Consider the following 16,121-nt stretch of genomic DNA (forward strand, 5'->3'; position numbering starts at 1 on the left):
CAAAGAGAACCTCATATAGAATGGTACCACTTTAAAGGTCTTTCCAAAACTGTGAAGATATGCTACATGTAACACTTTTTCATATAGTGGCCAATTAATATTAATGATAGATGTGAAAATGTAACTGAAGTCTCAATACTTGAGTTAGAATATAGAGAATCCTCTCTAGCTAATCATCAGAAACTGAAACTTCTGCCAAACCTGACCATCAATCTTTTCACAATTGGATAGTATAGCAGGTACCATGGTAGTGCAAAGTAATTTACTCTTGAGTCATTACCATCAACTCTAATCATGTAGGAAATGATTTATCTGATTCATTAAATATCAGCAGTAGCATCTCTGCATTCCAGAAATAGTTACTGACACTAACAGCAAAAATAGGACTATTGATGTCTTCCTTCTCTTAATGTCTGAATCACTAATAATTATCAGACACTTCCTAGAACTGAGGACTTAGCACCTCTGGTAAGTACTCAGAGAGGGAAAATACCTTAATATTTGAATAACTGATCATCTCCAGCTATATGAGATGCTTAATAGGCACTTGAAAAACAAATACAGAATAAATAAGCCTTGCTTCTTCTACAGCTTAATGGTAACATACATGAAAACCCACAAAATCCAAATTTAAAATAAACACATGTAAGCAAAATAAAGAAGCAAAGAGTTTTCTTAAATTACCTTATACCACAGTGCAAAGCATTACTAGTCCAGGAGATTTTTAGTATCTGGTGAATGTAAAAGACTAATGTAAGTTCAGGAAGAAAATAATTCTGGTTTATATAATGTATTTATAATGTATATGTTTATACAATGTATATAATGCAATTAACGACTTACAGAAAAGGCAGGGGAAAAGAAGAACAATAGAAGAAGTAATACTTACACACAAAGGTCTCTACGTGTGTGCACAAGTCACCACATTTAGGACAGCGAAGCTGGTTTCCACCTTTACCAGAATTCCCAGAGCCTGACTTCTTACTGCTTCCCTCACTTGCTGATTTCTAATGTTTGTGGAAGAAAAAAAAAAAAGAAAGAGTCAATTATTACTTTCAGGCAACCACCATGTAACTCAAGTATAAACAATATTGTTTGTAATCTTATAATTTTTACAATTTTTAGAATGGAATTATTAGTATAATTTATATCTCTACTATCATTGGTGTAAAAAAAATAAAATCAGTTCTAGTAAACACATATATTTACTGCATTCCTTCTTTACATGGTATGTGCCAGCATGTATAATTAGCTTTTCTACAATGGCAATCAATAAACACTAAGGGAAAAAAATCAATAAGCACTAGTAATCAAAAATAAGTTACTATAGGTAAAAAACTACATTTCAATGAAATTGAATCAGGAGTTATTATCTTGGCAAGTAGTGACTCAACTTTCTTGAATCTAACTTTTATCATCTCTAAAATGGGGATAATTTCACCTACTTTAGAGGGTCATTGTTAGGATTAAGTGTGGATATGAAAGCATCTAGCATTTTGTCTCACATATATTAATAACTCAAGTGTTAGTCAAATTCACATAATAAAAAAAATTGATAACTCACTGACCTAATACAATCACCAATCATCTACTTGCTAGCTACACAGTAGCCTAACATTAAGTCATACAGATATCTAAGATTTTTAGGTAGAGGATGAAGTAAGGTTTATACTATCATGAGTTGTAAGACCTGTGTGGAAGCAGAAAATGATGGTTATTCCCAATCCAACCAACCATGAGCCTGACTACATAGATTATTTTTTTATTGGAGTATAATTCCTTTAGAATGTTGTGTTAGTTTCTGCTGTACAATGAAATGAATCAGCTATATATATACATATACCCCCTCCGTCTTGGACCTCCCTCCCACCTTCCTCCATCTCACCCATCTAGGTGGTCACAGAACATTGAGCTGAGCTTCCTGTGCTTTATGGAATGTTCCCACTAGCTATCTATTTTATGCATGGTAGTGTATGTATGTCAATCCTAATCTCCCAATTCGTCCCTCCCTCCTCTTCCCCGCCTGTGTCCACATGTCCGTTCTCTACGCCTTAATGAAGCTTCTTTACTGCTTTGGGGTGTTGGAAATTTTAACTACTGCTTACTAAGTGCAATGCTTATCAAACTATTTTATGGCTCAGACTGATAAACAAAATAAAAATATGTAGGGACTTCCCTGGTGGCACAGTGGTTAGAATCCGCCTGCCAACGCAGGGGACACGGGTTCGATCCCTGGTCCAGGAAGATCCCACATGCCATGGAGCAACTAAGCCCGTGCGCCCCAAGTATGGAGGCGCTCTAGAGCCCAACTACTGAGCCTGCAAGCCACAACTACTGAAGCCTGTACAACCAGTGCCTGTGCTCTGCAACAAGAGAAGCCACCGCAGTGAGAAGCCCATGCACCGCAACCAAAAGTAGCCCCCACTTGCCGCAACTAGAGAAAGTCCACGCGCAGTAACAAAGACTCAATGCAGCCAAAAAATAAATGAATAAATAAATTTATTTTTTTAAAAAAATATGTAAAATTCTTCAGATCATTTTATATATTTCACATTTCCTACAGAAAACATACAAACCAATGAAATATAGAGTAGTACTATTATATTTAATTGTTTAAATGAGGGAACTCAAATATGTGTATACATGCCAATAAAGATAAAATACCTTATTTCCATCTCCAGAGCCATCTTTACTCATCCCATCTTTTGAAGCAAAGTATGCTGGTGTTTCTGTAAAGGCTCTAAAAGGAGCTCTTCGTAGAAGCTGAGTTTCAAAGGTCCCAAGCCTTCCTAAAACTGGTATATGAATGCGACCACAAGAAATACCTGAAAATACAATGAAATTTAGTCTACACATCAAATATTAACACACCTTCAATAAGTCCCCTGGGGACAGAAATCCCTCAAGCATAAAGGAGGTTGAAAAAGCTATAGTCTTCACAGCAGTAGTACAAACTGGTGACACCATCTTCAAAAACTGGCCCAACCTGTGCTTTGGAAGTAAGGAAAGACCACCCAGGTCATAACAATGAATGGCTCTTTCAAAGTGTGAAAAATAAGTAGTTCAACATCTGCCTCACCTGTAGGGGAAAAAGGCCATTTATGTCCCATATCCTTATACTTCTTATATTATTTCTACCAATGAGAATAAACAATTGACATGAACTCATCTGTCTCTTTGGTTATATGAGGGTAATATTTGCAACAATGGCAACAAATTTCAAATGTTCTTTTAAAAGTTATATGCTATTCATTAAATCACATGTTTTAATAAAATATTTCAATCCTATAGAAAAGAGGAATATATTTCAATTAAAAAATATTGTGTAACCACCATCCAGCTTTCAAACATTCTAACCTTTTGCCATATTTGAAGTTAAAATTCTTAGAAAAGACACAGGTTAATCACTGACTTATTTGGCACACTTTTTCTGTAAAAGACGAGGATAGTATTTTCAGGTTTGTGGGCCATATATGTAGTCTCAATCTCATTAATTCTCCCTGTAACATGAAAGCAAGTGTAAACAATATGTAAACAAATGGGTGTGGCTGGATTTGTTCCATGGGGCCATTGTTTGCTGACTCCTGCTTTTTTGCATATAAATACAAAACAGGCCACCGACTAAATTATAGTCAATGGCAAAAGAGCCATACTCCAATAAGGCAGCATTTCCCAAGCCGGTCTTTAAAAGACTGTTCCCTACACAAGAAAACTGAATGGTCATACAATAGGTTAAACAAAATTCCATAGACTTCAGTACCCTAGAGCTATTCAGAATCTTGCATAAGCTATAATGTACATTAATGAATCCCCAAGAAGGAAGTTTCCCAGCAGAGGGCTATTAGGAGGTAATAAACAACCAAGGGGTTAACACTTAGATAAATTTCAGAAACTGATTTTCCCTCCCTCACTTTATTCCCTGCAAAATTCACAACTCAGGACTTAAATTTTCATTCCCACACCTGTTAGGGCTTTTTTTTTTTTTGGAGCACAGGCTCCGGACGCGCAGGCCCAGCGGCCATGGCTCACGGGCCCAGCCGCTCCGCGGCATGTGGGATCCTCACAGACCTGTGCACGAACCCGCGTCCCCTGCATCGGCAGGTGGACTCTCAACCACTGCGCCACCAGGGAAGCCCCGTTAGGGCTTTTAAAAGATCAAGCACACGTGTATATATTGTATCCAAATGCAAAAACTGGTTTAAAATTATGTACGTCAAACAATTCAAAACCAACTGCTTAATTATATAACTTTTTTTTAACGACTCCCATTTTCCAACACAATTTTGTACACTGTTAGAACTAGTTTCTTTAATTATCACCACAGGCCATCTCCAGTTCCATGAAGTACAAAAATGAACCCACCAAACTACTCAGGAAAGATACAAGTAAGAGAAAACAAATTTTCTCATTTCTATATGAATTCACAAAGAACACCAAAAAAGGATTATGACATCCCAGTCCCTAACCCAAAGAGTGTAAAATTTTGCTTAACACTATTAAGCTTGACTATTAATGAGGAAAAAATACAAACAAACAAACAACTACATTTGATGTTTTCCTTCTAAGAAACATCTTCAAAAGACATTTCAAATTTTCTCAAGTGTAACGTTTCCATTTTTTGCAGTAAATTGTTAGCTATTACTCTCTCATTAGAATGAGATCTAAGGTAGTTTATGAAATTTAAGCTAAACATTAATGTTTTTCCAAGGACATAATATGATTTAAAGACTATGTCAATCTAAAAAGCAAGTCTAGAAAGTCATGGAGGAGAGGGACAGACGAAATCAAGAATGCAGAAAGTTGAATGCACCTTGAGGCTGGGTGACAGGTATTTTGGGGTTCAGTGTTCTATTTTGTGTGTGCTTGAAAACATCCATTATAAGTTAATATGAAAGGTAGCATAATACAATAATTTATTATAATCTATGTAACAAGGGTAACTTTTTAATTGAACCTTTATGATGTATTCGCAAAGAAAAGTACAATTGTAACAAGCTTTATGTGAGGCTATTTGTACTTGGATGTTTAGAACAAAACTTAGCCCTGAAGTACCAGATAGAGTGTATTATTTCCCACTTACAAAACATCTTTTAAAATAGTATTTAACAATTTACAATATCTAATATTATTAGAAAATAAGCTGAAAGGAAATTATCTTTGGGAATTTAAGAGAGATAAAAATTATGAACATGATCCTTTTAAAATCTACTTGAATAGAAAGAAAAAGTGTCCACCTTAAATAATTTATCAAGTAACATGAAACCAATGCAACCATACAGTCACCATGGAAAATACTATCTGAGAAACATGTTCATATCATTAAAAAATCTAAATTTAAGAATTTCTTTGCTGGCCCTGATGGTATGTTACTGAAGAGCTGTTGTAACATTCCATTGATATAATCTAAGAGCTACACCAACAAGATGCTATAAATACTAAACCTCTGGGTCTCAAACTTGGGCATGCATTAGAATCACCTGGAGAACTTGTTAAAACACAGGCTGCAGGGGATCTTCCCTGGTTCTGATTCAGAAGGTATGAGGTGGGACCCAAGAATGCATTTCTAACAAGTTCCCAGATGATGCTGATGCTGCTGGTTTGAGGACCCCACTTTTTAAAACCACTGTACAAAACAATTTAAATGACCAGTCATTCACCAATCATATAAAATCCTCACAGAAATTATTGCAGCAACCCAATCAGTTTTTAACCCTTTTTTGTGCCCTCTGGCAGGCTGGTGAAGCCTATTCAGAATGTTTTTAAATGTACAGAATAAAATACATAACATAGGAAACCAATTATCCTGAAATAGTTATCAAAATATTTTTAAAATATTCTTTTTCTGGGCTTCCCTGGTGGTGCAGTGGTTGAGAATTTGCCTGCCAATGCAGGGGACACGGGCTCGAGCCCTGGTCTGGGAGGATCCCACATGCCACGGAGCAACTAGGCCCATGAGCCACAACTACTGAGCCTGCGCGTCTGGAGCCTGTGCTCCACAACAAGAGAGGCCGCGATAGTGAGAGGCCCGCGCACTGCGATGAAGAGTGGCCCCCACTTGCCACAACTAGAGAAAGCCCTCGCACAGAAACGAAGACCCAATACAGCCAAAAATAAATAAATAAATTGGGGTTTAAAAAAAAAAAAAAATATTCTTTTTTTTAACATCTTTATTGGAGTATAATTGCTTTACAGTGGTGTGTTAGTTTCTGCTTTATAACAAAGTGAATCAGTTATACATATACATATGTCCCCATATCTCTTCCCTCTTGCATCTCCCTCCCTCCCACCCTCCCTGTCCCACCCCTCTAACTTCCCCCTCCCCGTATCCTCAAGTCCATTCCCTAGTAGGTCTGTGTCTTTATTCCCGTCTTGCCCCTAGGTTCTTCATGACCATTTTTTTTTTTTAGATTCCATATATATGTGTTAGTATACGGTATTTGTTTTACTCTTTAAAAATATTCTTTCTAACTAACAAAATTAAATAAGATCTAACAGCTTTTAATGTAACTACCATGATTTCAAAGTAGTGGAAAGTATAAACAGTATTTTGAGATACCAGTAATGTAATGTGATATGAAAATATCTGTGATTTTGATTGGTGACAAATCCACAGGTATTGCTAATACTACCGTGGTTTGTTGCCTACATTCGTAATTGAAGGAAATGCTATATTTCACTCAGATTAGTGAAAATAAAGTTCAAAGAACCGCTGAATTCTATCCCTGGGCCCTTTGGAAGCCTGTGAACCCAGGTGAAAAACCCCTAAAAGCCAAAAAGGAAAGTATTTATGTGAAGTATATTTCGAAAGAGTACTTGGCAGCAATGACAGAAGACAGTCAAAAGTTAAACCCCTTACAAAACTTCTGTCATAAGGATAAAGCTTTGAGTGTCAGAGCAGTTTTTTAAAAAAAATATATATTAGAATAAGATACAACGATTTTAGGGCTATTAAGAACTTGGAGGGTAATTTATTCAATTTCTAAATACTTGACTTCCTATAATCAATCTTGAACTAAGCATTCTCCAAAAACATACAAATGATTCAGCTTAAAAGATTAACCGATCTTTAATTTGCATTTTAGAAACAGAGCAAAAGAACTAATGAAAATTTAAAACTATATTTGTAGCGACAATATTTTAAGTGTGTAACAACGGATGAACTGGCAAATCAAGTTAAATGCTCTCTTTAACACCTGTCCTCCAACACAAATTGGAAACAAAATTCAACAAAAAATCGCAAACAATGCGGGCAACTTAGTAGATGCTTATTGCTTTTAATAATTTCAAATTTTTATTTTATGCCCAAGTTATTACTTCAGGAATACTGAATACTTCTTAATAAAGAAAAATAACATCACTCCTATGATAGCTTTCCTCAAGTTTAAAAACGTTTGATAGGTTTTCACTAAGGCCTGCTGGTATGAAGATGAACATGCCCAAGAAAAGAGAAATGTTCATTAGGAAATAGTGTGCTATTCTAGAAATAAAGATGCTCTATCATTTACTCACTTTGTCTTATTTAATTTGTATTGGATTTAACTACGAGAAAGGGGGCGAGAGAGAGAGAGAGAGAGAGAGAGAGAGAGAGAGAGAGAGAGAGAGAGGGAGAGAGGGAGGGAGGGAATTAAAATCTAGCTAAAAACTGTTAAGGTTGGCACATTATGTTACTATCATGAAAATTATGGATGCCCACCAACATGTTTGAGCATCTTCAAATCTTCATTTACACCCTCACGAGGTGATACCCTTTCAAGGGACAAGAACAGAAAGCATCCAGAAATCAAGGGAGTTACACAGGATCACACAATTCTCACAGCCAAATTCAATCCAAGTATTGTCACTCAGAATTTTTTAAATGGAATTAAACATTTCTGAATGCATATATTTAGAATGCAAACTGACTGTTATATACGCAAAGTACATTTTTAAAAATATACATCAATATTGAAAACACCAGCAATTCAAGTAGAAAAAATATTTTAAAATTTTACTTTACTATAGGTTTCATATTCAAAGAGAATAGTGAAGAAAAACACATTAAGTTGGATACACATAGCCCAACAGGAAAAGAAAACATATCCAGTGTCTAGCATGACAATTTATCAAATTAATTTTTCAAACTACCATTTAAAATTTTTAAAGTCTAACATGACAGATAAACCAATAGAAATAGAGAATAGCACTGTACTTCAGAGGAGCTCTGAAATCTCCCCTTTTATTCTTAATGCATTGTACAAATTTCCTGTTAGAAGACTATATTGATGAAACTATTTTTATTTGTTTAAATTATGTTGCTGAAATTCTTAACTCTGTACATAAGAATAATAAACTAGCTAAAGTTCAATTCTGATTTTTCTTTCACCTCTCTTCCTCTTTCCAAGAACTCTAAATAAAAATAACCCTCTTCAAGGTTTTTCAGGCCTTAAAAAAATACATCTTTATATTCTTGTAGACTTATGTATACTTTTAGAGTTTCTACCATGAAAACAAACATTTTATGTAATTTAGCTTTGGGAAGGTCTTAAATCCATGTGAAAACCATTTGCTGTTTCATTGTCATATAAAAATATTAAATTCTACAATGATATTGGGTAATGTTTCATATTTTAGGTTTAATTTACTCCTTTACAGTGAAAATTATGGTTTGGTATTTCTGAAAACATCTAGTAAACTTGTATTAACTGAGAAACAAATAGATAATTCTTAAATAAGTCAGTAGTTTTTGCTGACTTACCTAATGATAGATTTAATTTTGAAAGACGTTGTTTTCAAAATTAAAATAAACAAATAGCTGCACACTTCCTATAACTCATAGTTTTCAGGGACAATTGATAGAGACAAAGAATGTTATCAAAGAAGCCTTCCCTGCCCAAGGAGAACACACACATACCTTATACAGGCCCAGAAACAATATTATTCTTTGTCTATTCCTCTAAACTCGAAGATGAGGACTTATTCACCCCTCCATCTCCAGCACCAAAGCAGGGCCTGACACATAGTAGGCCCTCAACAAATTTGTCAAATAAATGAATTTAAATATCTGTCACTTTCGAGTGTTTGCAACTCATATCCCTGGTATAGGGATGTCTACTTGCTCAGGATTAACAGTGTCCTGGGACTAAATTCACTCCTTTACATTTATGTACCATTTTACAAAATGCTTCTGCCCACACAACCTCAATGAATCCCTCTGTGAAATAAACTGTTGGAAAATAAACATTTAGTAAACTGTAAGGATTTTACAATGAAGCTAAAAATTCGGAAAAGGGGGCTGTTTTTTTTTCTAATCCAAAGATCGTAAACTGATAATCCAAAACAAAACGAATATGTCTAGAAGTTAGTGATTATAACAGGATCTAGCGTCTTTGTCTGCTATTCATAGATTTAGGGAAGAGAAAAATGGTTTCTTTTCCGGAATCTCTTGGCTGAGGTTGCCACTCTTTCACAGCTCCTGATAAACAGAAACGAAAGGTAAACAAGCGCCACCCTTAAAAAACTACTTGGGACTGTCAAGTTAGGAAATCCGGCAAACGACTGACTCCTGAGGACACCTAAGCCCTTCAGAAACAATTTCTGCGGGAATTTCCATCTCCTCGGGCGCTCTGCAGCGGCCCCCGAAATGTAGTGAGAGTCCGCTTTACGTCCCGGTGTGAGCGGCCGCACGACTGTGACACCGCGGCCCCTGCGCGGCCTGCGCCCGGGACGGCCCGCTCGGCGCCCCGCGGCCCCGGGGGGACCCCAACAGTGGCGGCTCCTCATCCGGGCCCTTCTCGCGGCCCGCGACAGGCCCGAGGGGAACCCGGCCGGGCTCCGGAAGAGGAGCCGCAGCCAGGGGAGGCGGCAGTCACCTGCGGAGTGGGGTCTGGGGACACTTTTTAACCAACGGAGCACTGGGTGCCTCTTTCAGGGTTTCTGCGAAGCGACCACATTCTGGCCCCAAAGTCAGAGGGCCTGAAAGCGGGAGGGTGGGGGTGCCAGAGGGTTTCACTTCAAATGTGAGACCCAACTGCTCCAGAGGTTGGCACAGACCCATGCCACGGAGAAAGAGGGGGTTGCCAGGCGAAGCGCCGAGCACCTCCTCACACCCTCGGGGTGGGAGAGGCCTCTCGCCCTCCCCGGGGTCCCCGCCGCCACCGGCCGGGACACTGCTGGGTCAAGAGCTCAGGTGAGGGACTACTTCGTTACCTCTTGGCGCGGAGGCGAGCGAGGAGCTGATGAGCCTCGCGGCTGTGGCGCCGCAAGTACAAGCGCCGCAGCCCGACATCTCCGCGGGGCCTAGGCTGGGGCTTCGCCCCCTGCCGCCCTCCGGGTCTCAGCGGCCGACTGCTACTCGCGGGGTTCGCTGGCTTGGCTCCGGACTGGAGAGTTCTAGGCCCAGTGCAGATATCACCCGCCTACCAGCAGTGCCTTCGCACTCTTCGTGCCCCACTGCCGTCTACTGAATAGACACCTAACACCCCCTCCCCTCCCCTTTCTCGTCCCCCCGCACCCTCCCCGCCTAGCGGGCCCAGAGGGGCTTGCGCACGCCTGCGTCCTAGGCCTAAGGAGGGGGCGTGGGCACGCGCCGCGCGTGCGTGCGTGAGACACCGACATAGGCGAGGGGAAGGGGGCGGTGACCTAGGCGCCAATGAGCACTCTACGGCAGAAGGCCGACCCCTCCCCCTCAAATGGAGAACTACAAGTCCCGACCCACAATTCTTCTGGAAGTCCCTTTATCCTAGCTTTGAAAAGTTTGCGATCGTAGCGGAGAGATGCATGCCGGGAGTTGTAGTCCCAGCTCGTAACAGTAAACTGGTCATTTTCTACTGGTGGCTGGGAAGGTCAAAGTGAGACCGGTGGCATAGCCGGTCGCAGGAGGAGTCTGGAAAAACGCCGATTCTGTAAGAGTCGATAAGTTCCTCCCCTCGGGGGTTCCCCATCCTGTGTTCCTTATCTTTTCCTTATCTTTGGTTTCCTGACTTGCGACATGGAAGTGGTGGTATTTTTTACCAAGTTCCTCAAGCAACAGCTGTTGGATGACAGCTCTCTTTCCTTGTCTTTTCAAGCCTAGTGGTGATGACTCTTCAGGCCATTGCTAGTCCCTGGGTGCTTTACAATCCTCTGTCCGTTCCCTTAAACTTGAGCACACCCTGGTAAATAGTTACTTCATGAATCTCTCTTCTGTTACTCTTAGACCTCTGTTTGGCTGGTTCCTCTCTGGATATCTAAAGCAGATCAGGGCTTCCCTGGTGGCGCAGTGGTTAAAAATCCACCTGCCAATGCAGGGGACACGGGTTCAAGCTCTGGGCCAGGAAGATCCCACATGCTGCAGAGCAACTAAGCCCATGCACCACAACTACTGAGCCTGCACTCTAGAGCCTGTGAGCCACAACTACTGAAGCCTAGAGACCCATGCTCCGCAGCAAGAGAAGCCACCGCAATGAGAAGCCCACCCACAGCAACGAAGAGTAGCCCCTGCTTGCCACAATTAGAGAAAGCCCACAACGAAGACCCAAGGCAGGCAAAAATAAATAAATTTGAAATAAATAAATAAAGCGGATCAACCATCTAGCTGACAAAGTGCAGGATGGTGAGAAATGAATCATACTCTTTTTCCATCTGGGTTGGCACCAGACAGAGTATTTACTTTGTATATAAGATTCTCATAAACTCCAAAGCCCAGAGAAATTGCCAAGTTTGGATACCTTCGGTTCTGAGCTGGTGGAGGAGGGGGTGGGGACGGAGGGGGTGGGGGGACGACGACACGCAAGCCAGAGTCAGTTATTTAGTCCTCTTCAGTCTTGGATCAGAGAAATGTGGCTTCTAGTTCCCCGGGTCTGGCCGTGAGAAGGGGCATTGGCCTTGGCCCAGACCACATAGGTTTTTTGTCTCTCTGGGTGCTGACCCCTGGTACTCCTTCAGCTTAAAGTGACAGAGACCAGAAGAGAGCCCAGGTCGTAACTCAGCTGCCTTCATGAATAGAATTTTGAGAGAATAGAGACTCTAAAATTCCAACTCTAAATAACTCTAAATCACAGTGTTTTCAAACTGTGTTCCTAGAATCCGTCAGAAGCCAAAGCTCTTTGGTGGGGGTGAGGGGACTAAGAGAGTGAACCTCCCCAAATCCTCCTCCAAGCCACCTCCAAAGTCAATCAGAGCAGCCCTGGTTTTATCTGTTTCATTTATTGAGGTTTCGTTTGAAAAAATAATCATGGGACTTCCCTGGCAGTCCAGTGGGTAAGACTCCACTCTCCCAATGCAGGGGGCCCGGGTTCAATCCCTGGTCCAGGAACTAGATCCCACATGCATGCCACAGCTAAGAGTCCACATGCCACAGCTAAGAAGTCCAAGACCGCATGCCACAACTAAAAGATCCTGCATGCCGCAACGAAGATCCAGCATGCTGCAACTAAGACCTGGCGCAGACTAAATAAATAAATATATATATATATATTTTTTAAAGAGAAAATATAGTTGTTCTGCTTTAAAACAATGTTTGAAAACCACTGATTCTAGGACAAACTTCTTGTAGCAGTAAGCTAAGCAGGTCACACGGACTCTTAACACCCAATTTAAATTTGTTTCATTCCACCCCACCTTCTATTTCAATTATATACACATTTTCTTCTTATTATAGAAATTAAGAAGTTGGTTGCTAAAATCTGTAGATTGCTATAAAGCAAGCGAATAAAAGCATTGTTAAGCCAAGGCTCATCTGGGGGGACCCCATGAAGCCTTCCCTTTCTCTGTCCATTCTAAAAACTTGACTTACTAATTCAGTCAACAAATATTTATTGAGTACCAATTACATGCCAGGCACTGAGGAAATCGCATTGAACAAAACAAAAAAGTTTCTCTCATGGAGCTTCTATTCTAGTGGGGAAAGATAAGACAGTAAGTAAAACAAAAATATGTGCCACTGGTATGATGACATAGGAATATATTTATATTGTTTCATAATATATTCTATCATTCCAAGGACAACTGAGTATTCAGTTTTATTTATGGGCTGATGTTTTGTTTATTTAGCTTGTATTCCCAACTGTACTATACGTCTTTGAAGGCAGGTATTTCATTATAAACGTGGGCTGAATACACAGTAGAAATTCAGTAAATACTTGACTAAGTACGTATCTTCCAACTACATTAGCTTGGCAGAAAGCTGGGATGGTGTCTTCAGAAAATCTGACATAAAATCAGAGCAAATTATAATTGACAAAGAAGTGTTAATAGACACAAATTCTACAAATTTATACAATGGTTGATCCAACTGATTGAGTGTCCCAGAAGGAATTCTCAGGAGATGCCTGATTAGCAGAGTGTAGACTTTGTCCTAGAAAGTACAAAACAAAGGGAGGTGTACAAAACTCAGTTTAACTTTTTCTCAAATGTGAGCAAAGGTCATGTGGCGTTGGCATCAGACTGGTAATGGTTTCATCACACAGGCAACATGAATTTGGTAGTTTCAATGCATCACCCCCAAACTATGCTCTGTGGGTCAGAATGTACCTGGATTATTAGGATCAGCACCCAACAAGCCTGTATTGGGACACTAACTGTGTGCTAGGCTCTTTGATGGTATAAACCTTACAGTGTTATTCAAATTGGGGAACTTATACCATGGGGATATACCAAGACTTCCATTTGGTACTTGAGCACAGAGGAGTGTCACGTTTAAATAAAATATCATCTGTGCTAGAAAGGTTCAAATGTAAAAGATCATTCTTTAGGAACCACGTGGCTGTTTGACAAAGGAGCATGTTCCATTTTACAAGTGTACATTCCCTGACCTGAAACTCACAGGTTGGGACAATGTCTTTGCTCCAGGGTATGACCAGGTAGCCATGAGATGGAGCAGAGCTTGGTGTCTGGGCAGAGAGCAGTGAGGCTCTAGATGCATACTAAGACCCTTCTCTCTCACTTGGTACTTCATGGGAAACCTCTGGTTAGGTTCCTATCAGGCCCCTCCCTTAACTTCTGAATTTGGAAGCACAGAGTCATTTGAGATTTTCCCTGTGATGATATGGATCCTCTATCAGGAGAGTGATGGCAAATACTTGTGTTCTTATCAGCTCTTTGGAACAAAATACGTCCATATCACACCTACTTTCAGCTCTTTTCTGATAGGCTAATGGTGCTTTGAAAAGAAAGTCAAATACTAGATAATGAATGGCATATGTTCTTGTTTATTAATGGGAAAAGATTAGTTTCACACTTGAAATAAAGTTTCTAGGTTGGGGACTTCCCTGGTGGCACAATGGTTAAGAATTGGCCTGCCAATACAGGTGACACAGGTTCTATCCCTGGTCTGGGAAGATCCCACATGCCGCGAAGCAACAAAGCCCATGCGCCACAACTACTGAGCCCACGCACTGTGACTACTGAAGCCCGTGCGCCTAGAGCCTGTGCTCTGCAACAAGAGAAGCCACCACAATGAGAAGCCGGTGCACTGCAACGAAGAGTAGCCCCCGCTCGCTGCAACTAGAGAAAGCCTGCACGCAACAACAAAGAAGGCGTCCTGGGTTCGATCCCTAGTCAGAGAACTAGATCCTGTATGCATGCTGCCACAATGAGAAGCCGGTGCACTGCAACGAAGAGTAGCCCCCGCTCGCTGCAACTAGAGAAAGCCTGCACGCAACAACAAAGACCAAACGCAGCCAAAAAAAAAAAAGAAGTATCTAGGTTGTTCCAAAATGTGAAAGAGGATAATGAAGGACAAACCTGGATACTGAAAGCTGTAGAAGATTTGTAGAAAGGGAAATTTATTTGCCTTGGACTATAATAACTACAAATAACAGTCTAAAAATATGCAATGAAATAGTAAAATTTTGCCAAAGCTGGAAAAAAAAAAGTCAAATACAATTTTCCAGCTCAAATAGTTTCACTTGAGTTGATTTCTTGAGTTATTTACCTTTTGTGAACTACATAACTGAAAGTACATAACATTTTATGTCTCCACTCGATGTAAAACTTTTTCCTTTTATGCTTGATTCTACCTCCCAGGATTGTAAACACTGTGACTTGCTAAGTGAAAAATATTTTAATAGGTTAGAGTCAGCGAGTCATCCAATCTAGCACTGGATTTTTCACATGAGGAAACAGGCCTATGAAAAAGCAGGGATTTGACAAAGGTCACATACTGAGTCAGAAACAAAGAGAAATAGAGCCCAAGTCTCCTGATTTGAAACCTGTGTTTTTCAATCTTTTCTTTTTTAACCCAAGGCTCTTTTTGATAAACAGAAAAACTCTTACCTTCTCCTCCACCAGAGATTCTCATACAGCCTCTTAAGAGAGTCATCATTCTGTTGGGAATCACTGTATCTTCTGAATAAAGACATTTCTTTTTCATGGCTGAACACTGATTCTTCAGACCAGCAGACATTGATCCTGCCAGACACATAACAGGAACTCAACATTTTTTTTAAATTAATTTATTTATTTAGCGGTATGCGGGCCTCTCACTGTTGTGGCCTTTCCCGTTGCGGAGCACAGGCTCTGGACGCGCAGGCTCAGCGGCCATGGCTCACGGGCCCAGTCGCTCCGCGGCATGTGGGATCTTCCCGGACTGGGGCACGAACCCGTGTCCCCTGCATCGGCAGGCGGACTCTCAACCACTGCGCCACCAGCGAAGCCCCAACATTTATATTTTAAAAGATAAGGACCAAAAAAAAAAAAGAAGGCTCATGTCTGTAAGTAGTATGAGACTCAAAGTAATACTGAGAACATTGTATAGAACTTTACAAAGTGCTTTCACATCCAACTTCTCATCTGATTCTCACAGCAACCCAGTGAGGTACTGTTATCTGCATTCCGGTTTTGCAGCTGAGAAAATCAAGACACAGAGAGTTTAAGTAACTTGCAAAAGGTCACAGCAGAACCAGGATTCATACCCTAATCTCCGCTACTGTTTCGTTACTTCCCTGTATCTTCCTCCAAAAGCTGGTAAGATTTTAGAGATTCACAGAATCTTCACTCCTTACCCAGAAATATCTCACGTAAGGGTCTAAAACGCTGCCATTTCATGAAGGCAGACCACCCCTACCCCCATCCTTCCTTCTCTTAAGGATGACCCAGGGTGTTTGTTAAAACAAACACCAGGCTTCCCTGGTGGCACAGAGGTTAAGAATCTGCCTGCCAATGCA

At 40.3% G+C, this 16,121-nt stretch overlaps 1 protein-coding gene and 1 long non-coding RNA gene across 3 annotated transcripts in view; one reads left to right on the forward strand and one right to left on the reverse strand.

The window, feature by feature from the left end:
- Positions 1-10,455, reverse strand: part of CLPX (caseinolytic mitochondrial matrix peptidase chaperone subunit X) — a 36,845-nt gene extending 26,390 nt beyond the window's left edge. For both annotated transcript variants that reach the window (XM_028495282.2, XM_007105139.4), the window contains exons 1-3: positions 10,186-10,455; positions 2,665-2,825; positions 890-1,007 (exon numbers count right to left, since the gene is read on the reverse strand). In XM_028495282.2, coding sequence (XP_028351083.1) covers positions 890-1,007; positions 2,665-2,825; positions 10,186-10,264 — 358 coding nt within the window. In that variant the 5' untranslated portion in view covers positions 10,265-10,455. The remainder of the gene's footprint in view (positions 1-889; positions 1,008-2,664; positions 2,826-10,185) is intronic.
- A 358-nt stretch (positions 10,456-10,813) lies between these two features.
- Positions 10,814-12,339, forward strand: LOC129392589 (uncharacterized). Its single transcript, XR_008618772.1, has 3 exons — positions 10,814-10,880; positions 11,174-11,569; positions 12,242-12,339. It is a non-coding gene; the product is annotated as an uncharacterized lncRNA (long non-coding RNA).
- Positions 12,340-16,121: the final 3,782 nt, after the last annotated feature.

Source organism: Physeter macrocephalus, chromosome 11 (assembly GCF_002837175.3).
Source record: "Physeter macrocephalus isolate SW-GA chromosome 11, ASM283717v5, whole genome shotgun sequence".
Lineage (NCBI taxonomy): Eukaryota > Metazoa > Chordata > Mammalia > Artiodactyla > Physeteridae > Physeter > Physeter macrocephalus.